Genomic DNA, 22,184 nt, shown 5'->3' with positions numbered 1-22,184 from the left:
ATATTAATTATCACTTTTCTTTGAATCTATGTCATTACAAATCACATGACACCATAGTTAATACTTAGTACAACCTAGTCATATGTCACAAAAGGGTACTACTAAAAGAAACATAAACTCCCGACAGACAGTCTTATCAGAAATTGGCAGGTCGATAATAGATTTCTCACGGATGTAAAAATTATTCTCACTTTTAGTAGTGCAATAAACAAAATGAAAGTGCAATAAACAAAATGAAGTTACAAACAACAAATGTCTTTGAAAATCACAGCTACAACAACTCCATTATCAATCAAACCTTTTTATCACAATGCCAACAGGAATCTCATCATCATCAGAAAGAACAGAACCAAGACTACTCCATGCACTTTGTTTTGAGATATCACTAAAATTTCCACACATTTTAAACTTGCATCCCTGCAATTTATTAGATAGATTAAATGAAATATAGACCATAATTAGAGTATAAAAAATTACTGAGAATTATAAGATGCTTGATTAATATGAAGGAAATTACCAACCTACCGTTCCATTCACCGCGTCTTTATATTCTCAGCCTGGCCAGCCGTTCAGGGAGCCTGATATTTGGTGCATGAGAAACTATTACTTTCTTCAATTTTGGCACAGCCAACGCATCCACGGTTACCACGTCCCACGAGTTCTGCCCAATAATGTGCAGAACTTCAAGTTGCATAAAGCTATCGACACCAGAAAGGTCTAATGTACTCTCTCCATATGGAAGCCAACAATTCGTCAATTTGAGTATCTTTAATTTGGGCAGTCTTTTGATCATCGATATATGATTCGTATCTAGTTGAACATACCTAAGGGAAAGCTTGACGAGTTTTGCAGGCAATGCTTCAAAATCCACAATTTTCAAGTCCGTATATAACAAACTCAGCTTACGAAGTTTATCATAGGAAGACAAGTTGATTTGTTGGTCATGTTGGTAGCCTTGCAACAAACTCTTCAGCTTCAGAACCTCTAGCTTTGGCAGTATTGCCATACGCTGAGTTGAAAGTACCTCAACAATGGAATCGTTATTTACATTTAAGCTCAATTTTCTTAGATTGGTCAATTGGTGCAACCATCCTGATTTCATGTAGCAAACATCCATGCCAATTAGAGTTTGTAGATTAGGCAATAACGCATTGACTGAGGAGAATATTGCGCTTGACATGTAGATTGGCTGAACAAATTGTGAAAGAAGAAGATGTCTCAATTGTTTCATCTCCATAACATCAAAAGCAATGCGAAGATGGGTCCATTCAATATCTAGGGTCAATAAATGTTTGAACTTGACAATACTACGCGGCATGTGTCCAACGAAGTTTGGACCCCATAATTTGAGATAGCCTAAGCAACTCAAATTCCCAATTCCTTCAGGGATACTGACAGGCCTCCGGGAATTACTCTCAGGAATATGCATAGACAACACTCGCAATAACTTGATGTTAAGATGAGTTTTAAGAGAAGATGGGTAACTGTTTTCACTAAAATACAAGAGGGCACGAAGCTTCTTAGGATTGGGATATGAAGAGAAGAATTCATCGACACCACCAGAGTAGAATGCCAGCCTTCGCAACCTAGTGACACTACCAAGATCACCTTGTGGATTGTCCTTGGTGAGAAAGAAGTTACCTCCCCGGGCCAATGTCACGCACAAACTATGTAGCAAATCATGTATCCGACAACTTGCAATTCTTCCCTGGAATGTTCTCCTTGAAACTTGAATAAGATTTCTTGAAACCAAATCATTTAAGAAATCCTCTGCTATATCCTCAACCTCTCGCCTATTGTTAGTACCTACTACTATAAACTTCTCAGCAATCCACATATTTATTAGATCAAATGCAGAAATTTCGTGGTCCTCGGGAAAAAGACCAAAATACAAGAAACATGGCCTTAATGCAGTGGGCAAATCATTATAACTTAGAGCCAATATATTAGCACATTGATCTTGAATTTTTTGACCCATAGTCTCAAGTACACTATTCCATGCATGTTCAGTTCTCTCCCTTGCCCTTAACATGCCTGCAACCAACACAATGGCTAGTGGTATACCATCACATCTCTCAACTATCTCTTTACCAATGTTTTCCAAGTCTGATGAAACATTCTCCCAATAATTATTATCAAAAGTGAAAATCCTATTGGTAAAGAGTTCAATGCTTTTCTTTGAATCTAGGGGTTGCAACATGTGAAGCGAGTTATTCCCTCCTATATATCTACCTACATCGCTATTCTGAGATGTTATAATTATTTTACTGTTTGTTCTTGAATCACATTCAGGAACGACAAGTTTCAGATCATCCCAAATTTCAACATTCCAAATATCATCTAGGAGTATAACATACCTTTTTCTTTTCAAAAGTGATCGTAGGTTGTCCTCCAAGTTATATTTCCTTTCCTCTTCCGTCAGTCCAACTTGTTTGCTTATGTCAAGAAAGATTTCTCCCACTCTTGGCTGTTGTGAAACATAGACCAGTGCTGAACACTCGAATTGATTATAGACATGTTTATAAAGTTTCTTTGCAAGAGTTGTTTTGCCCACACCAGGCATGCCAATAATCGAAATTACTTCATATCGCGAATCTTGATCAAGTAGTTTGACTTGTAGCATATTAAAGTCATCATCCAAACCAATCACCTCTGTCTCGTCAGTATGAAGAAATAATCTTCCACGATCCAATGGAATGTAATCACATCGATCATTCTTGTTACTTGTATCGGTGATACCAAAAGTTGTCCTCACACGATTAATCTCATTAACCCTTCTTTTTATCTTCTCAATCTCCATAGAAAACTTATTGGAAAAGCGAGTATGACAAAGAACACAAGCTAACTCTTTAAGACAACCAAGTGCTCCTTCGCTCTTATGCGATTCAATTTTGGGAAGGAACTCATCTAAGATATCCTCCATATCACCTGCAAGTTCTTCAATATCCTTTATCAAGTTTTTCACCCTCAAATCTCCTCCAACTAACTTTCCATTTGCATCTCCTAGGTAAGATTGAATGTGTCTCGCTTCTCGTTGGAGCCATTCAACGTCCTCTTTCAACCAATATAAGCTTGGCCCTTCTTGAATAAGTAGATATCCAGCTATTTCTGCACATTTGTTGATGACTGCTGTAAGAAGAATTTCAGCCATCTCTCCTTTTTTAACCTTTCTTTTTCACTAGCTAGGAAAATTTGTTGATATTTTGTCTTGCTATTATGTCACTAAACAAGAAAACAGTGTTAAACCGTGAGGATGAATAAATAAAAAGATGATCAATTGGTAAAGGAAAAGAAAGATTGCTTTAGATTCTAAATGACTAAGCACAAAAGTTGAAAATTTGGAGAATTAAGAATATAGAGTCAACAAACCTCAAATATTCTACTAATGTCTTGAGACTTTTTATCCGTTATTGCTTTAGATTTAGTAACATGATATGTAAATGAAATGATATATTATCGGCAAATGCCGTGTGCATATTAAACACATAAATTAGTCTTTACTTGTCATGTCAGGTGGTATATCACTTTCATGCATGAATAGAAAAATGTTAATAGTCAGATGATTGAGTAAAATCCAACGGTAAAGATGAGTTCACACCGAAGCTTTTGGAATAGTGGCATAGCTAAAGCGAAGAAAAGTCCTTCGTTCAAATATTATATTGTGCAAAATGGCTATAATAAATTTTTATAATTCAATATAAACTATTGAATTCTCTTAATATATTCACATAGAAATAGGTGGTACTCTCTGAAATCATACTCCTATATTTTAAGCATCACAAAGACACAAAGCAATCTCACACCCAAATATTCTCAACTTTCATTATCACATGAGTTATGTCTATCTATGACGAACGATAAAAAGCCACGTGTTTTGAAATATTATATCTTGACTTATTTGGTTTCCTGCATCAATTCTTCATATTTAGGCCTAGCCTCTTTTAGCAAGAAAATTCTTCAGTAGCTGACTGGATAAGTTTCTCCCCTTTCTTTTTTAAATCTTAATGGCATAATTACACTCTAAAAAATATGAATGTTTAGACTGATACATATATATATCAAGGTAAATTATTGAGAATATTAAACATAAGGCTTGTAATATTATAGCAGAAATTGAATTCGCGAGAGGGACAAAATGTGGCTAGTACATAAGGTTAGAGATTTAGGATGTTTCTGCTCTGTGCATTTTGGTATATATGTCCCCCATTTTGTATTGGGAAAATTACATTCTATGTCTACTGGGAGAGAATATTTACACGTTTTAGCCCATATTTTGAGTTTGTTACCCGGTTTAGCCCATATTTGTGTGTATGAACATCTTTTATATACTATTATACACTTTTATACAAAGTTGATACATTATGTATAATGCTTTCCCAGTATAATATTCTATAAATTGAAAATATGGCTACGTGACGCAATACTTTATGTTGGGCTGTACAAATGAATTGAAACTGAACCCAGTTCCCGAACTTTATTAAGCTCCTTCTATGAGCCTTTAAAATTAACTCAAAGTTAATTAGTAGTATAAATTCTTATCTAGTGTTAAAAATTAATGAAGTGGCATAGATGAATTTTGGAAGCGAACGAAAGACAAGTGGGAGGATATAATATGAACTAATGTTGCGGGAAAAGAATTAAGATTATTAATTATATTTGACTTGTATGTTAGATTGGTCAAAATAAAGTATCATCACTGAAAGATGATACATATACTTCCCCTGAAACGTAAACGATTTCCAAAAAATAAGGATGATAATAGGGCAATTTGCAGGATCACCCTTCGCTGGGGGAGGTCTTTAATTTTTGTCCCTCAAATTCGTGGTCTTTAACTTTTGCCTTTCGCTAAAATCTTCCAACCCCACTCAGTCAAAAATTTAAAAAAATTCGCAAGGTAGAGTTTGGATTCGCAAGGCAAAATTTGCATGGACAGAATTTTCAAAATTCTGCCTTGCGATTTTTTTTTTTTTTTTTTACTAAGCTGGGGTTTGAACCCACAACCTCGGGATATTAGGTGAGGGACAAAACTTAAAACCACCAATTTGAAGGACAAAAATGAAAGACCACCCCAAATGAAGGACAATCCGCGCAAAAACCCTTGTGTGACTTATTTGTTGGACCTTTTTTTTTTTTTTTTTCTTTTTCTCATTTTGGATGTTAGTTTGAGATTAGCATAATACATAAATAGGTCTTTAAATTTGCCCTCAGGTGACAAGTAAGTCCTCCAGCTTTGAGTGTACACAAGTAGACACCTCAACTTGTATAAAGTTGAACCCGTCAATACATGTTTCCGGCAGGTCATATGCAGTGGCAGATTCAGGATTTTCACTCGGGGGGTTCGGAAAAAACAACAAAAGCTAAATATAAAAAAATAATGTTGTCAATGGGAATCGAACCTAGGACACTTGAGATAATTTTGAACACCCTGGACCGCTTGAGCTAACCTTTTACATTTGTTCAGTGTGTTCAAAAGTTAATATATGTACATAAATACAGAAAATCTACCCTATATATACACTATAATTTTTTGCTGAGGGTATTCGGGTGAACAACCTCAGACCCCTCTAAATCCGCCCCTGCTCATATGCGTGAATTACACTCGCTCCTACGTGGATTAGTGACCCTTTCAGAGATTGGCAACTATTTTACACGTGTATTAATATAAGAATTGAGATTTTAAAAATAAACAAAGTAAAACTAAATGGTGAAAATCAATAATATAAATCTTCAGTTAAAAGCTTCCTCACCCGTTAATGGAGTTTCCAAAAATTTTGCTCCAAAAATTAATGCAAAAATGAAGAAGAAGCCGCATTGGAAAAATGATAAATATAGGAGTAATTCATTTAAAACAAAGTAAAACAAATGTGAGCTCTAACTCGCGTGAGGTCGGGTGTACGTCACTTGAAATGCCATGTAGGACACTTGTGTTTACGTATTCAATTTTATATGAATTAAGGTGCCTATCTATGAATATTTAAAGTTAGAGGGCATACTTGTTAGTTGAAGTCAAATGACGGCATACTTGTTATTTGTAGTCAAGTTTGAGGGCTATGTATTAAGCCTTAGAGATTAATAGTCATAGTAAATGTTTGATGCATGTTATGGTCAAGAATGGGGGTTCATTATTTTGGTCGGTGTCATTAGTAATGGCAGTATTTAATTGTGTAAAGAGCATAATATTGAGCTGCAGTTGATGGAAAAAACGAGTGGTAATAACCAACCTAGTCACATAACTTCGTAACAATCCTGTGAAGCTTCCACGAAATAATTTTGAGCGAACATCTGTTGGGTCATCATTCAATTCAAAGAATTTTTGTTCCTAACCACTGCGTGAGATTTTCATTTCATAGGCCTTTTTTTTTTAAATTTGTATTTTCGCATTATACTATCTCATAAGTACTCAAGATATCTACATAAAATCACAACTCTTTGGACTTTTTGCACAGAAAATTCATTGTTAAAAATTTTGGTCGGTTCCTTGAAAATGATTAAATTTTTGGATAATGTATATGATTTCTGGAGGAATTTACTTGATAATATATATAGTTTTTTTTAAAGGGTAATTAACTTGGTTGTGTTGTGCGAGAATATACTATCTCTAATACGAGTTTGGAATTATATCGTCACGTATTTAAAAAAAATAAATGATCAAACCCCAAAAAGATCAGCGAATCGATAAAAAGTTGAATTGATTTGATTCTAACATTTGACAAATCCGACTTAATTGATATGAAGTCTTTTTATTTTATTTTATTTTTTAGATAAAACATGACCCAAACCGAACTACAAACAGCCCTACCTACGCCCAATATTTTTCACTATTAGTGTTGCATTGCCAAACTTCTTGATTACGACATTCGAGACTCGTGTCCCAAAGAAGGAGCCACACTTCGTGGAAACCCAAGAAAAGGATTTGTCCAGTATTGATACCGAGTACATGTTTTTCTTTTTTAAATTCAAACTACACCATGTATATTATAATAATAATAATGGTGTTATTCTAATTAATTAGTGTCTGTTACATATTTAGATTTACATTTACATGGGTTTCTTGTGTTTCAATATTGCTAAATTTTTTGACATTTTAGTATAAGAACTTTTTTTGAATTATATGTAACAATTATAATATACACAATTCAAGCTAGTTAGTACGCCTCAATTGGACCTAATTCATTACAATAGTTAAAGTTAATATAAAGTCTCATTAACATGCCAGTAGCATGATAGTCTTGTTCTCTAATGTCACAGGCTGTCGATATTTTTACTATTACAAACTTTTAAATAGATTTTAAAAATTAACAAACATTAAGAGCCTGTTTGGAAAGCCACCTGGTAATTGGAATTTGTGTAATTACTACCCTAGTAATTACACAGCCTAGTAATTACACAGTATTGTAATTACAACGACCTGTTTGTTTGTCATAATGTAATTACAGTGTAATTACAAGCGTGTTGTTTGGTTGCACAAGTGTAATTACACAGTTAGTTTAATTTAAAAATAAAATTTAATTATAAAAAATTTAAAATTAATATTTAAAAAATATGTGCCTTTATGAATAATATTAAGTTAGTTATTTAATAATACATTATTTCTTGAAATATGTTAATTAATAATCATATATTTGTAACTAATATTATAAAAAATAATTGATATATAATTTCAAATTAATAATATTTTAATTTAATTGATTATAAAAATTAAAAGCATACCTTTTTTGTGAGAACATCATGGGATTGGATATTTGACAAAAAAAAATATTTATAAATATAATGTCATAACACTATTCAAATGTTTGACAATAATTCTATCAGTGAAAAATAAACAACATGCAATGTGAAATAACAAGTCAATAGTACTAAAGCAAATATTTTTAAAATCGAAAATATAATCTAAATTCAAAATCCGAAAGAATATTTTTAACACAATACTCATGTCAAATTCTAACGTTACATAAGTAAGTTTCAACATAACATAAGTAAATACTCCAATAATTCAAAAGAAACGGAAAATATAAGTCAATAACCTCATTCTACTTTAATAACTTCACTTTTTATATGTCAAGTTTGCTAATGACTCATTCTTTCTAATATTAAGAGATGTAGTTTCAAAAATTAGAATATTAACACGGTTATGCTAAATGAATAAAATAAAAAACTAAAAAAATACGAGCAATTACATGGAACCACAAGAAGTAAAGGTTGGAATGAGAAAAAGGAAATGAAATATAAATTCTATAAAAAGAAAAATATATTTTAAAAAATACAAATAATTAAAAAATAAAAATAAAAAAGAAATTAAATAATAGAAATACAAATAAATTAAAAAAGAAAAGAAGTTAAAATAAAATAAAAAAGAAATTAAATAATAGAAATAAAAATAAATTAAAAAAGAAAAGAAATTAAAATAAAATTAAAAAGAAATAAACTAAAAAGTAACCCTGTAATTACAGGGTGTAATTACACCCAATTCTCAGTCCCCCCTTGAGAATTGGAGAGTGTAATTACACCCTCTCAATTACACCCAATTCCCACCTAACTGTGTAATTACCTGGTCAAACAAACAGGCCAAACTGTGTAATTACACCCAATTACACCCAATTCCAATTACCTGGGTGGCTTTCCAAACAGGCCCTAAAGGTAATGTAAGTGTAGCAACTTAATTATATATATATATATATATATAATATTTTGTGTTTGTCGCGAAAGATAATAAGTATCATAATATTTTGCTTTCACAAACTTAAAATTCTTTATATGTGTCCATAATATACAATCCTTGGCCCTTTCTTTTTATGGAAAAATTACGCGATACGTGATAAATATTTAAACTGTATTTATGAAAAGTAGTTAAATTTTGAATTTTATAGCAAATACGCAACGCACGCTGATACATCTCTTTCGCGCTATATGCGTTGACTTAATTCTTTTGCACGATTTCAGTTGATAAGGGAAGAAGGACAAACCGAGCCCCTAGTGGTCCTTATCACACAAATTTAAACTTCTTCTTTCATTTCCTTTCTTGCATCTTTCTTTCTATACAGTTACACGCTAATACACACAGTTGATACACCCGATACAACTCTTCCGTTGATACATCTGATACCTGCCTTCCGCCTGATACAACTCTTCCGACTGCTACCTGATACCTGCTTCCGTCTAATACAGCTCTTTCAACTGCTACACTCGATACCCGCCTTCTGCCTCATACAACAACTATAACTACATTTCTAAATACGCAAAACTGTACATATGTTTCGTAATTACGCTTAACATTTATGAAATTTTCTCTCTTTTTTATTTTAAAATTACTTTTGGCATAACTTATACAAGTAGTAGGTTGGTCAAATGTTTGATTGCTAGAATCTAAGAATATATAGTTAGAAGACAAAGTAGTTTGATTAAACTACTTAATTAGTCATTATCATATTTTTCCTCCCCACTATATAAATAGCTTTCCCGCCGCTCATTGTCCTCTCTCTCTACACACACACACACAGTGAATAGTCACAAGTGTTGAGTGTTTAGTCCCTTTTCTTTCTTTGCTCTGCAAAAAAAACCCTAATCTTAACATGAAACTCCGTTCTCGTCCTTCATCCTCTTCAAATAAAGGTAAAAATAATTTCTTTTACTTTTTTTTTTTTTTTAATCTGGTGCTTTATACATGTGCGATCATATGTCCTTTTTAAAAAAAGAAAACAAAATTGGTATGAATTTGCATTTTTGAAAAATGTTTTGCTTGAATTTTACTGATTCCGCGTGTAAAATGGAAATTGTTGAGGGTGTGTTTGGAAAAATCCTTTTTTTTTTTGGTTGTTTGTGTTGCTGTATACATGTGCGATCATATGTCTTTAAATCTTTTGGTGTGATTTTACATTTAAAAAAAAAAAAAAAAAAATTTGGTTGAATTTTTACTGATTGCTCGAGTAAAATGAAAATTATTTAGGGGGTGTGTGTGTGTATTTTTTTTTTTTGTTTTGGGTATGGATGAATTATGTGCGATTATATGTCTTTTTTCTTTTGGTGTGAATTTGCAATTTTTTTAAGTTGGATTTTACTGATTGTGTGAGTAATATTGAAGTTGTTTAGGGTGTGTTTGGTTTAGAGGAATTTTCAACTTTCCCATGTTTTTGTTGGTCAGAATGAGTTGGAAAGATCCTTTTTTTTTTTTTTTTTTTTTTTGAATAATCTGGTGCTTTATACATGTGCTTTTTGGTTGAGTTTTTACTGATTGTGTGAGTAAAATGGAATTGTTTAGGGTGTGTTTGGTATGGTGGGATTTTCAGTTTTCCCATGTTTTGGTTGGTAAAAAAGATATTTTCTCTAGAAAAAAACAAGTTACTCCCGCCGTTTCAATTTGTTTGTCTGGTTTTGACCTGACACGGGGTTTAAGAAAGTAAATAAGTCTTTTGAATCTTGTGGTCTTAAATTAAAGATTTGTAGAATGTACCAAAATATCCTTTAATCTGTGGTCTTGAATATGCCATGTTGAAAGTTAGAATTAGAGAGTTGAGAAAAAAGGGGAGAGACATTCGTTTTTAAACGAACTAAAAAGGAAAGTAAGACAAACAAATCGAAACAGAGGGAGACTTAAGAATCAGGAAAATGACCTCCCTTTGGGAGTTCGTCTATCCAATCCAAAGTGGGGTGACCTGGCTGTCGATGAATTGGAGTGACATCCTTGGTTCGAATCACAACTGAAGTGACACTAGGTGAATGATCGTGGTAGATTTTTCCGGTACCTGTGTTGATTGGAGATAATAGGTATCCGGAGATAGTCAAGATGTGACCGATACCACTGTTATAATAAAAAAATGTTTTACCCTAACTGATTGTTTTGGTTAAGGAGTTAAGGGGTTAATTGATTGAACCGAAATGGTTATCCTCTCTGTCATTTTTTCAAAAGCAAATTCTGTTTTGAGTTTGTCCCCATCATTAGAAAAAAATGAGCCTATTTGTTTCAAAAATTATATTTTTCATTTTCTTAAATTTTTTTGTGTGTGATGAAGTATTTCTCGGACAGGGCATGTGTCATACATATCTATATCCAGTATGTGTTGTATATATAAGTAAATGATGTGGTTGGACTTGTATGTGAATTGTGAAAGTAGGAGAATCAAGCCGCCAATATCAGGACAGTTCTGATGAGGATGATGTTCTTTCTATGTCTTTGGATTCTGATGACTATGGAAGCAGTGATGAAGGTATTCCATATAACTTTGATTTTGATGCAAATATTATCTGCTTATGAGTAAAATGCCCTCAATTTGGTCTTTTCTGATTGTTGAAACTACAGTGACATTTTTATAGCGTGCTGGGACTTTGTACTAATTGATTAATTATCTATGCAGATGAAGCAGATGAAGTAATTAATTTGTTGAACGAAGGCCAAACTAGTGGAGTTCTTGATAGTGATTATGTAACAGAGGAAGTTTGGTCCGAGATAACAAAAAGAAGGAAATTGGGATCCTATAGAAAAAAGGGCCAAAAGAGTATCAAAATAAAAGAAGAGCAGGTAGAAGAAGAGGAGCACGCAGATTGGATGAATGAAGTAGGAGGGGGTGGTGAAGTAGATACTGGCTATCTTCTATTGATGGGGAGGATAGAGGATAGGAAGAAGAGCCGTGACAAGAGTAAAAAGAAGAGAGGAGCCACTTTGATGTGGGAGATCTGGGAAGAAGAGAACGATAGGTGGATGGCTGAAAACTATACAAATGATCTAGACTTGAATGGTCAGAACGAGTTGGTGACTGAAACTGTTGAGCCACCATCTGACTTGATCATGCCCTTGCTGAGGTACCAGAAAGAGTGGTTGGCTTGGGCATTGAAGCAAGAAGAATCTACTGCTAGAGGCGGTATTCTTGCTGATGAAATGGGGATGGGAAAGACTGTTCAAGCCATAGCTCTTGTGCTTGCTCAACGCGAATTAGGGCAAGCAATTTCTGATTCCCGTTTGCTTTCACCTGCCCCTTGTACTTCCCAGGAGCTCCCAGCAGTGAAAGGAACCCTTGTTATATGTCCTGTTGTTGCTGTGATTCAGTGGGTCAGTGAGATTGACCGCTTCACCACTAAAGGAAGCAACAAAATTCTTGTTTATCATGGTGCCAACAGGGAGAAAAATATTGACAAATTCGCAGAATATGATTTTGTTATCACTACATACTCCACAGTGGAGGCTGAGTATAGGAAAAATGTGATGCCACCAAAACAAAAATGCCAGTGGTGTGGAAAATCTTTTTACGAACAAAAGTTGTCTGTTCACCAGAAGTACTTTTGTGGACCAGATGCTGTTAAAACTGCTAACCAATCAAAGCAGCAGAGCAAGAAGCCAAAGCCAGTAGGAAAAACCTCAAAGCTGAAAAAAGATTACAGTGATTCAGAAATTGATACGGGCAAAAGAGGTCGTGGGAAGGGAAAGAAGCGCAAGAGCGAGACTGATGCTGGTTCTATTGATGATTCAGCCAGTGTCGGTCAAGATATGTCCACGAAGAAGTCAATTTTGCACTCTGTGAAATGGAATCGTATCATTTTGGATGAGGTAATCATTGCATAACTAGACCCACATATTTGTTTTGTCTGACCGAGAAGTCCGTCTGGGGCCATCCCTTTGGGCCAACCGCAACCTTCGGAACTTGGGGATGATGGGCCCGCCCCTCTACTTGCATATACATTTAGATGTTGTTGCTTTATTTTTGACTGGCATCTTCTCAAAGTTCACATTTATAGGTTTTGTCTGACGTTTGTGAAATTTGTTGGTTTTCTAGGTACGGTTCCCATTGCTTTTCTTGCACTTTCTTCCTGTAAACATCTTATCCTCCTTTTGTTATGTTATAGCTCAAGCATCAGTTTTCTTCCAGACAATCAAGCTATTCATAAAATATGTAAAGCTGGAATGTGGAATGGTGATTTCTTTTGGAGCTAGAGAATGAAGATTCTTATGGTGCATATGGAACTGATTTAGCTAACTGATTTAACACAATGGGCGAAAGCTTGCACATATGATTCGAGGCTTTACGTGATCAGCCTTTCAAAAAAATGACAGCTTGAAAGAAGTTTGTCTTTGTCCTAAAGCACATTGCAATACTCAATTGCTTATGACATGAAACTTTATGTGCATTCTTGTTTGGTCTTCACACCTTGTTTTATCATTTTTAACAAGGTAATGTTGATTTTGGTCTTCATAGTGAAGCATGTCTGTTTTCTCTGTTATATAGAAAACTAACTAATAATTTGTAACTTGTGCCTGTTCCTTCCAACTATATGATTATACTATACATAAGGCATAAACTGTTTGCAGCTGCATCTAAAAATTCTTCTTTACGTGTGATACAAAGCCTTCATCTGGAGCTATATATATGTGTGTGATACAAACCCTTCATCTGCAGTTTTCTAACTGATTGCACTTTTGTGGCATAGGCCCATTATGTGAAAGATAGACGCTCCAACACTACAAGAGCTATTCTTGCGCTAGAATCTTCTTATAAGTGGGCCTTAAGTGGTACTCCCCTCCAGAACCGTGTAGGAGAGTTGTACTCACTTGTAAGTTTATTGGGATTAATGTTCTCTAGTGGTTAACGTAATTCACAACTTCATTTTTTGAAATTAAACACATCTTTACTTTTTGACAGGTCCGTTTCCTGCAAATGATTCCTTACTCGTACTACTTCTGCAAAGATTGTGATTGCAGAGTTCTGGACTATAGGTATACTTGAAGTTTCTTTCTGATCTTTGCACCTAACTTGGATGGAGAAACAAATTTATTGCTCAAGGTTTATTTTATATTTACTCTGTTACAAGTTTTCATTTTTACCGAATTTGTCGTTGAATGTTTCAATGACTGTTGAAATCGTTCTTCCTTGAATCTTTCTTTATTTTTCACCATTTTGAAAACTCTTGTATTCTGTTCCTTTCATATTTGTATTTATTGTAGCTCATCCGAGTGCCCACATTGCCCCCACAAATCTGTTCGGCATTTTTGCTGGTGGAATAGAGTAAGTTATCAAATTGATATACTTATTTTGGTGTTTCCTGTTGATTCTGACAAAAAAATTGTTGCTGACATGGAGAGGTTGATACATCTTCTGTTTCTAGTACATTGCCTCACCCATACAAGCTCAAGGGAATCACAGGACTGGTAGAGATGCGATGGTTTTGTTGAAACACAAAATTTTGAAAAGCATATTGCTAAGACGTACTAAAAAGGGAAGGGCTGCTGATCTTGCACTTCCTCCGAGGATTGTAAGTTTTGGTTCACATTATTAATGCGTTGCTTGAGTAGATAATGGTTTTCTGTCCACTTTAGCCTGTTACTTACTTTTGCATTCAGGTTACCTTGCGCAAAGATTCTTTGGATGTGAAAGAAGAAGACTACTACACATCACTATACAATGAAAGCCAGGCACAGTTTAATACGTATGTCATCTATTTTAGTCAGTACTTATGCAACTAGATGCTTTCTTGTTTGCATGTCATCTTTCTTTGGTAATGTTCTCATTCAATTTGTATAAATGGGACAGCTCATGGTCTTTTTCTTGTGTGTTATCTTTTTTGGTATTTCGATCGAGTGCTTGCATGGTATATGTTTCATCTGATTGCTATGTTTTAAGTCATCCTGAAAACATACTGCCGTTTCTTTCTTGGAAATCCCGAAAAACAATCATTTTACATCGTTTCTCGTGGAAAATGCTCAATACTAGCTACTTTCACCTTGTGAAAGTAAATATTGAGAGCCAGAATAAACAGTGTATTTTTTTTTTCTTATTATCACTATATTGTTTCTTCCTGATGTATTTTGGTGCAGATACATTCAAGCTGGTACTTTGATGAATAACTATGCTCACATTTTTGATCTACTCACTCGCCTGCGACAGGTACGGAGATCGTGCTTTCAATCTTAACTGTTCTGTATAATGTGTTTTGGTACCTGCATGTATTTGGTTTTTTGTGAAAGTGTTGCAACTATAGGTTCATTGTTAACCTTCAAACAATGGATCTAATGCATTTTATTTATGAAGAAACATATCTATACTTCTACATTTATTGTGGTAAAAGCACTAAGCCATGGAAATGAAATACTTGATGAGAAATCTTTTAGTATTGCAGAACTCAGAGAAATTAATTCGTACCAAGACAAAACCCTTAACTTAGATAAACCATCAAAACAGGAATTGCAAACTACTCGGAAATTCTACTTCTACGCACTAGCATTGGCAGCACTAGCGATCCTAGGTTAAAGATCAGCACACACTTTCCCAATTGGGCAAGAGATTGCAGACCCTTCTGTTTCACCCTTTGGACTCACAATCACCCCAGTATTATCTTCGAAGTACATGTTAACAGCATCCTACCTATGCCATGGCTTGCGACCAATGACAGCAGGCATAACCTTCTTAAGATCTGACTTACCCTTGTTGACAGTGGGCAAGTTAACCTGTTAAGCTTGATCCCTTTCATGGAAATGATGGGCAGATTCTCTGCATCGGTGTTATTAGTGCAGTTCACCATCACCACTGCTGGCAAACCCAGCGACATGCGGAATCCTTGTCCTCATTTTGACATTGTGGACGGCATTGATCTTCACGGTCCCTCTCTTATCTCTCAAAAACTGAAGAGTGGATCTAATGCGTTTTTTTTTTTTTTTTTTTTTTGATTAAGCACCGGGTGTCCGAGTCTCTTTGAGCCCCGACTAATCCCGGGGGTGCACAAGCCCTCGGCAAGGAGTTTCCCGCAAGTGCACCACGGGTAATTCGAGGGGTTTCCCCAGTCCGATGGCCCTCAGAAATTGTTTGCACCCAGCGGGTTTCGAACTTGAGACCTTGAAAGGGAGCACCCCAAGGCTCAAGTCAATTGCCACCAGGCCAACCCCTGAGGGTTGGATCTAATGCGTTTTTACTGATTAGAATCATATTATTGGGGCAAATACTAGAGATATAGTTTACAGTTTATTTATTAGGATAACTTTTTGATAATGTCATTTATTAAGATCACTTGGCTTGTAGAATTAGCCTCTGAATTAGGTTGGATAGAGTTGTCTGCTGTTCATTACAAATTATCCGTAATCACCAAATAAAGTAAGCTGGGGAGGTGTGAGATTATATTTCAGTAATGCTAGTCACCTGTGAATCAAGGTGAAAAGTAATGCTCCACGATTTTGAATAGAGATATACAATTTCTTGTGACATTTTTCTCCTCTTTACTTTTTCCTTCTTCCGTTCTAATCACTTACTTCCTTATCTTTTGATTTAGTAAACTAAACAAGTACAAGAAACCAAATGTTGGTTCCCAAAATAGAAACAAACTCAAAGTCAGTTTTGAAAAATCTAATTAATTTTGCTTTCTAGATTCAAAACCATCTGTTATTGGAAGATGGCTTTCTTCAAACAAGCAACAAGTGTAAAACCTTGTCTTCCGAAAAGATGAACCAAAGCAACTTTAAATGCTACTCTGCTCCTCTCCCACTATTGTCTCTGCCTGGGTATTTTCCTCCATTCCCGCAACATCAGTCGCAGTTCGGTCTTCACCTGCCGCTGCTGCTTGTGCCTAGATCATTGTTGACATCCATTCCTCATCTCGTGGCGTTTATATTCCTCCGTTAAGCCATTTTTCCTGCAACTATTTTCATTATAAGTTTTCCATTCACCACTTAATTTTTTCCGTCAATACTTTTTTCCTTTTTTAGATTTTGTGCTAGCATGCACTTTTCAATTTAATTAATCCTTTTTTCCTTCATTTTTTTTTCTGTACTATTTAATTCTTTCGTCTTGTAATATTCATTACTATTCTTTCTATATGATGAAGTGTCAGCTCCATCCATGAGAACTCCCTAGCAAGGAGTCTGCAGTGATCCTTTCTTATTATGTTTACTTGGTCAAGTGAATCCTCATCCATATGATTTGGAGGTGGACTGAGTTTCCTACTAGGTTATCCATCCGTTTTTTGTAATAATTACATCACGATATCTTATTGAATTTAGGTTCACGTAAGTGGATGCAACATTTGGACGCCAAATCAATTAAAAAAACATTATGTGAGACAAACTTTAAGATGCTAAACCCACCGTTGGTTTGGATCATAAAAACCCAACCTGATGTGTAATCCAGTGTGGAAAATGTTAGACAAGGATTGCAATCTAGCCTACAATCCCCTTGCTGGTAATTTAAGTTTGAAGAATACAATCCCAATTATCCAGTTTAATTATATGGTCCTTAAGCAATAGCATTGAATGTGTCAAAAATGCATATATGTAAAATTACTGTTTTCTGAAACTCTTCTCATATTGAAGTGCCTATTTTATATTTCTTATTTTTTAATTCCTTGAATGAAGAAGTGCCACACAAGAACAAGAACGAGTTTTCACTTCATTACTCTCCTTTGTTATTGCAATTGGTTGCTCTGATTATTTTTTTGTTTTTTAGTATGCCTTGGCTACGATTTTCTGTATTTGGAATGTTATCCTCCAGTATATGACCTTATATAGAAACCTTGCCTCCTCCTGTTGCATCTTCTGAACTTCCGTAATATTTTAGGCCCTTTAAGAAATAAAAGCTCAAACTTCATGTACTAAAGCACACAATTTGACTTTCTATGATATATGCATGCATGCTTCTATCTCAAATAGTGATAACTTAGCAAAATTTTGCTTATATTTGATTGATTTTATTTTTACTTTATTTTATGTGGGATCTGACCACAGGCAGTTGATCATCCTTATCTTGTGGTATACTCAAGTACTGCTTTGGCTAGAAATGGACACATAAATGATGCAGGCTATGTTGAACAACCATGTGGTTTATGTCATGATCCAGTAGAAGATCCAGTTGTGAGTTGCATCCCCTCCCCCTTCCTAAAAAAAAAAAAAGAAAAAAAGGAACATGCTCATCAAGAAACTTGATACTTCACCAAAGTTGAATTTGATGGAGTTCCAACTCGCACTAAATTAATATTTTGTATATTATATGATGGATATTTTAAATCTTAATGTAGCCATATTCCTTCGCAACTATGTCTTTTCAAAAGCTATTCTGAATAGCTTTTCTAGCCTTCTTTAAGTGTCCAAGCTTCTGCAAATTCTTTTCCAGCTCCATACAAAAGACCTCAATTTTTTACTAGAAATGCTTTTAGGAATGCCTTTTAACACCTAAAAGGACTTCCTTAAAACTTGTGGACTTCTTGATTTAAATTCTTGTACCTCATTTCTTTACAACCTAAGAAAGATGCTATGAATTCCTTAACTATTATTCTGTTGTTTGAACAGACTTTCTTATACAACTATGCACGTCTTTTGGTTATTGCAGGTTACTTCTTGCACACATGTCTTTTGCAAGTCATGTCTGATAAATTTTTCTGCAAGTGTGGGACAAGTTTCATGCCCTTCATGTTCTAAACCACTTACAGTGGATTTCACCGCAAATGATAAGGGGGATCAGAAATCTAAAGCGACTATCAAAGGGTTTAGGTCTTCAAGTATACTGAACAGAATTTGTCTTGATGATTTCCAGACAAGCACAAAAATAGATGCTTTGGTATACAATTACTTTTCAATCAATAACTATAACTTATCTTGCCTTTATATTTTGCTTTATGGTTTTTGTGCAAGGGGCTGCAATACTGCATCATTTGCAGGCACTAAATATCCTATGCCATCTAACTTTACCAGATATAGGACCAAGATGATTTTATGCATGCAGTAGTTCAGATGAGGGTTTCAGTCTTTCTAGGTGTTGTATCTTGGTGAATTTGCTTTACATGCACCTAGAAAATTAATTTGTCAAGTTTGGTTGTGCAAACGGGGAATAAATGAGGTTAATTGAAATTTTGCTTACCATTGGAATGTTGCATCAAATACCACCCCCCACTTTGAGTGAAATTAATTGAGGAATAAATTGTGGTCTCATTCTTATTTATATCCTTTGACATTATGGCTTAAACTATTCCAATCTTATTATTGTTAATATCCGCTGTACCTCCTTTTGGTAGTAAGAACCCCTATTTGAAGTGCTAAGGTGAAGTGTGCCTATGCTTCGTTCTCATTGTTTGTTTTATTGGTTCTAGAGAGAAGAAATAAGGTTCATGGTTGAAAGAGATGGTTCTGCAAAAGCAATAGTCTTCAGCCAATTCACATCGTTTTTGGATCTGATACACTATTCTTTACAGAAGGTAAGACATGTTATCTTTATCCCCTTCTCACCTACCCCTCTTTTTGCCATCAGTAGTTACAGCAAAAAAAAAATGTCTTGTGTGCATTTGGCAGTCGGGCATCAGTTGTGTTCAGTTAGATGGATCCATGACTATGGCTGCAAGAGATAATGCAATTACAAGATTTACTGAGGATCCAGATTGCAGGATATTCCTTATGAGCTTGAAAGCCGGTGGTGTTGCCCTCAATCTTACAGTGGCATCACATGTAAGGTTTTTCTTTCCTTTCTCTGTCAATGCAGATTCTTCATTTCTTGTCAAATACCAGGTGTTTTGATCTATTGTTGAATTCCTTCTGCTCATCAGGTTTCAAATATTTATTTTGTTTGGGATATTTTAACTTCTTCTCTGTGCACCTAAGGAATAGAGATCCTATTTGGACTTGTAATTTTTCGTTGAATGACCTAGACTACTTTGCTTGACGTGTCGCTCTTTTCCTGAACTTTACTAGGTTTTCTTGATGGATCCTTGGTGGAATCCTGCTGTGGAGCGGCAAGCCCAAGATAGAATCCATCGAATAGGGCAGTATAAACCAATCAGGTGCGTGTTTGTATTTCTTCAACCAGCTATACTAATGAAAGGAACTTATTGTTGTTTTCTCGTTTTAGGGTTGTGAGATTTGTGATTGAGAATACCATTGAGGAGAGGATCTTAAAGTTGCAAGAGAAGAAGGAACTAGTTTTTGAAGGGTAAGTTTCCCCAACTTCATTGTGCTAGTTTTATGTGTATTCAGAGAAAATAATTGTAGAAATTGCACGGTTTGCCCTTCAAATGGGCTGGTCTTTAATTTTTGTCCTTCAAAAACGAATTTATGCCTAGCGAACTTTTTCATTCTCAAAAAAAAAAAAAAAAAAAAAAAAAAAAAAAAAAAAACTAACTTATGCCTATCGAGGCATAGGTTCTTTAAGGGATCCGGCATAACTTGTGTGATATGTCATAAAAAAAAAAAATAACTTGTGTGATATTACAACAACAACATACCCAGTTGAATCCCACAATGTGGGGTCTGGGGAGGGTAAAGTGTATATGATGCGAAAATATAAACTTATGCCCCGCGAAAAAGTTTGTCTTGGAGGGGCAAAAATTAAAGACCAACACAAAGTAAGGCCAGAAGTGCAAATTACCCAAAATAATTTGGTGACTTGAAACTTTTGACTGTTGAGTGATTTTGACATGTTCCCTTGACAAATGATTTCAGGATAAATTCAGAGAATCAAGTATTATTTTCTTCTCTAGATTATAGGCTGAGATGAGCTTTATATGGAGTGACATGGTCAGCGGCTTAGTTGTTGTTGTCTAGATGCTTAAAACTAATAATTAAGACAGTTGGGCTAGGGATTGAAATAGGGTCATACGCTGTTTTATCTTTTTAGTTTTATAAATGGAATAGGGTCATACATGGAGAGCTCAAATAGGCTGTTTAGGGTTTCTTGTTCATATAAGTTGCAACGATAAACACTTAAATGCTTCTCCCCTCAAATTTCATTTGGATAGATACTATTGGCTTATTCTGTTTGACACTTGGCTTCTTTCTCGGCCACCACTCCATTTACTCTCTGATGTGCTGATTGTCCAATATTGATGTTTTGTGCAGGACGGTCGGTGGCTGTTCTGAGGCCTTGGGGAAACTAACAGAGGCAGACTTGAAATTTTTGTTTGTAACCTAACTTAGATTATGTTCTCTTACTTGGTTCAGCAAGAAAGATCATTTGATCTTGTTTAGTTTCTTGCTTGAATCTTGTACCTAGTGTTTTTGCTTTTGCGAAGTAGGAAAGGCGACTGGTTTTTATCTATCCAGAGAACTGCTGTTGTTTTTGCATCACCTTAACTTTATCATCACCTGCTGGAATTGTAAATTATTCTTGTTTAATCAGGTGTGATGATACATGCATCTTAGATTCGTGTTCTCATCACTTATCTTGCAGATATGTTGAATTATAAATTTTTTGTAGAACTTGCCTTTTACTTTGGTGGGTTCCATTTGATCACATAATACCCCGGTATCATTTTTTTCATTTCAATTGTCTTATTTTGATTCTCTCTTTAATATCTCCATGTATATTCTCATAGAACAAGGAGCTTAGGTATTTGAATTGTTTGCATTTAGGCAAAGCAGTCCGGCATTACTCCTACATCATTTTCATTCTTCTTACGTTGTGTAAACTTGGGAGTGCTAGTATTTTATCGTAGTCCAAAGCCTTTAGCTGGCACCCTCGTACGTTTCGTCATACAACACTATTATAAATAGCATACATATGAGACTTTACTTTGTATAGTGTTAGCTGACTTAGCTCATCCATAACTAGAATAAGTAAGTGTCGTGTGAATCATAGTTTTGAAGTCCTTTAGTCTCTACCATTGCTTTTACACTTTGGACAATTCCTTCGTACATATCCTTTATAAATTATAACATTCATATAATTAATATGATATGCATTCATTTATTCTCCATTTATTTTTTTGAGGTATAATATGCTTTGCCTCTTATAGATAAACAAAAATATATTATATTATGATAAAAAGATGAACGAACCTTAAATAATCGAGTATTGTGGGATAAGAAATTGGGCAATTGGCACGATTGCCCTTATTCGGGGGTGGTCTTTAATTCTTGTCCTTCACCTAAAATATCCCGAGATTCTAGATTCGAATTCCGGTTTAGTCAAAAAGAAAAAGTTTCGCAAGGTAGAGTTGCATTGGAAAATTAGCCTATTCGGGCAGCCTAACTTTATAGAAATCCAGCAGAGTAGAATAAAAAAAAAATTGCCTTATACAAACCTCTGCTTTAAGGCAAAAGAAAAAAAGATAATTGTTTTTTTGCCTTAAGCCAAATCTCTACCTTAAGGCAAAAATTCTGTCTTAAGGCAAACCTCTGCCTTAAGAATTTTAAGGCAACTTCTGCCTTATAAGGCAAACTTTACGCGAAGCCGTGCCTTGCGAAATTTTTTATTTTAACAAAGCAGGGATTCGAATCCAGAACCTCGTGATATTGT

At 34.8% G+C, this 22,184-nt stretch overlaps 2 protein-coding genes and 1 pseudogene across 6 annotated transcripts; 1 reads left to right on the top strand and 2 right to left on the bottom strand.

The window, feature by feature from the left end:
* Positions 1 to 2: 2 nt before the first annotated feature.
* On the bottom strand, positions 3 to 3,385 carry LOC132068521 (toMV resistance protein Tm-2(2)-like). Of its 2 annotated transcripts, none has more exons than XM_059462137.1 (2): positions 518 to 3,385; positions 3 to 417 (listed from the first exon to the last, which is right to left on the bottom strand). In XM_059462137.1, the coding sequence occupies exon 1, from the start codon at positions 3,149 to 3,151 to the stop codon at positions 545 to 547; it is 2,607 nt and encodes an 868-aa protein (XP_059318120.1). In that variant the 5' UTR covers positions 3,152 to 3,385; the 3' UTR covers positions 3 to 417; positions 518 to 544. The 2 variants fall into 2 exon arrangements, with proteins under 2 accessions (XP_059318120.1, XP_059318121.1); XM_059462138.1 differs by having other exon boundaries at positions 526 to 3,385.
* Positions 3,386 to 9,454: 6,069 nt separating this feature from the next.
* On the top strand, positions 9,455 to 21,138 carry LOC132068520 (DNA repair protein RAD16-like). Of its 4 annotated transcripts, none has more exons than XM_059462132.1 (16): positions 9,455 to 9,609; positions 11,106 to 11,201; positions 11,349 to 12,535; positions 13,414 to 13,536; positions 13,626 to 13,699; positions 13,928 to 13,988; positions 14,089 to 14,235; positions 14,324 to 14,409; positions 14,798 to 14,867; positions 17,690 to 17,815; positions 18,291 to 18,518; positions 19,048 to 19,152; positions 19,247 to 19,399; positions 19,643 to 19,731; positions 19,800 to 19,880; positions 20,786 to 21,138. In XM_059462132.1, the coding sequence occupies exons 1-16, from the start codon at positions 9,570 to 9,572 to the stop codon at positions 20,856 to 20,858; spliced, it is 2,739 nt and encodes a 912-aa protein (XP_059318115.1). In that variant the 5' UTR covers positions 9,455 to 9,569; the 3' UTR covers positions 20,859 to 21,138. The 4 variants fall into 4 exon arrangements, with proteins under 4 accessions (XP_059318115.1, XP_059318117.1, XP_059318118.1 ...); XM_059462134.1 differs by having other exon boundaries at positions 9,456 to 9,609; positions 11,358 to 12,535; XM_059462135.1 differs by having other exon boundaries at positions 9,457 to 9,609; positions 11,109 to 11,201; positions 11,358 to 12,535.
* LOC132067088 (large ribosomal subunit protein uL14x/uL14z/uL14y-like) lies at positions 15,191 to 15,555 on the bottom strand (annotated as a pseudogene).
* Positions 21,139 to 22,184: the final 1,046 nt, after the last annotated feature.

The sequence above is a fragment of the Lycium ferocissimum genome, chromosome 8 (genome assembly GCF_029784015.1).
Source record: "Lycium ferocissimum isolate CSIRO_LF1 chromosome 8, AGI_CSIRO_Lferr_CH_V1, whole genome shotgun sequence".
NCBI lineage: Eukaryota > Viridiplantae > Streptophyta > Magnoliopsida > Solanales > Solanaceae > Lycium > Lycium ferocissimum.
The sequence above is the reverse complement of the archived record's forward strand: the minus strand, read 5'-3'. Positions and strand labels throughout refer to the sequence as shown.

Excerpts from the sequence above, each read along its gene's own strand:
- LOC132068520 (XM_059462132.1), top strand. The coding sequence starts at position 9,570 with ATGAAACTCCGTTCTCGTCCTTCATCCTCTTCAAATAAAG. Across the intron at positions 11,202-11,348 it reads CTATGGAAGCAGTGATGAAG|ATGAAGCAGATGAAGTAATT; the intron begins GTATTCCATATA and ends TTATCTATGCAG. Across the intron at positions 13,989-14,088 it reads ATTTTTGCTGGTGGAATAGA|TACATTGCCTCACCCATACA; the intron begins GTAAGTTATCAA and ends TTCTGTTTCTAG.
- LOC132068521 (XM_059462137.1), bottom strand. The coding sequence starts at position 3,151 with ATGGCTGAAATTCTTCTTACAGCAGTCATCAACAAATGTGCAGAAATA.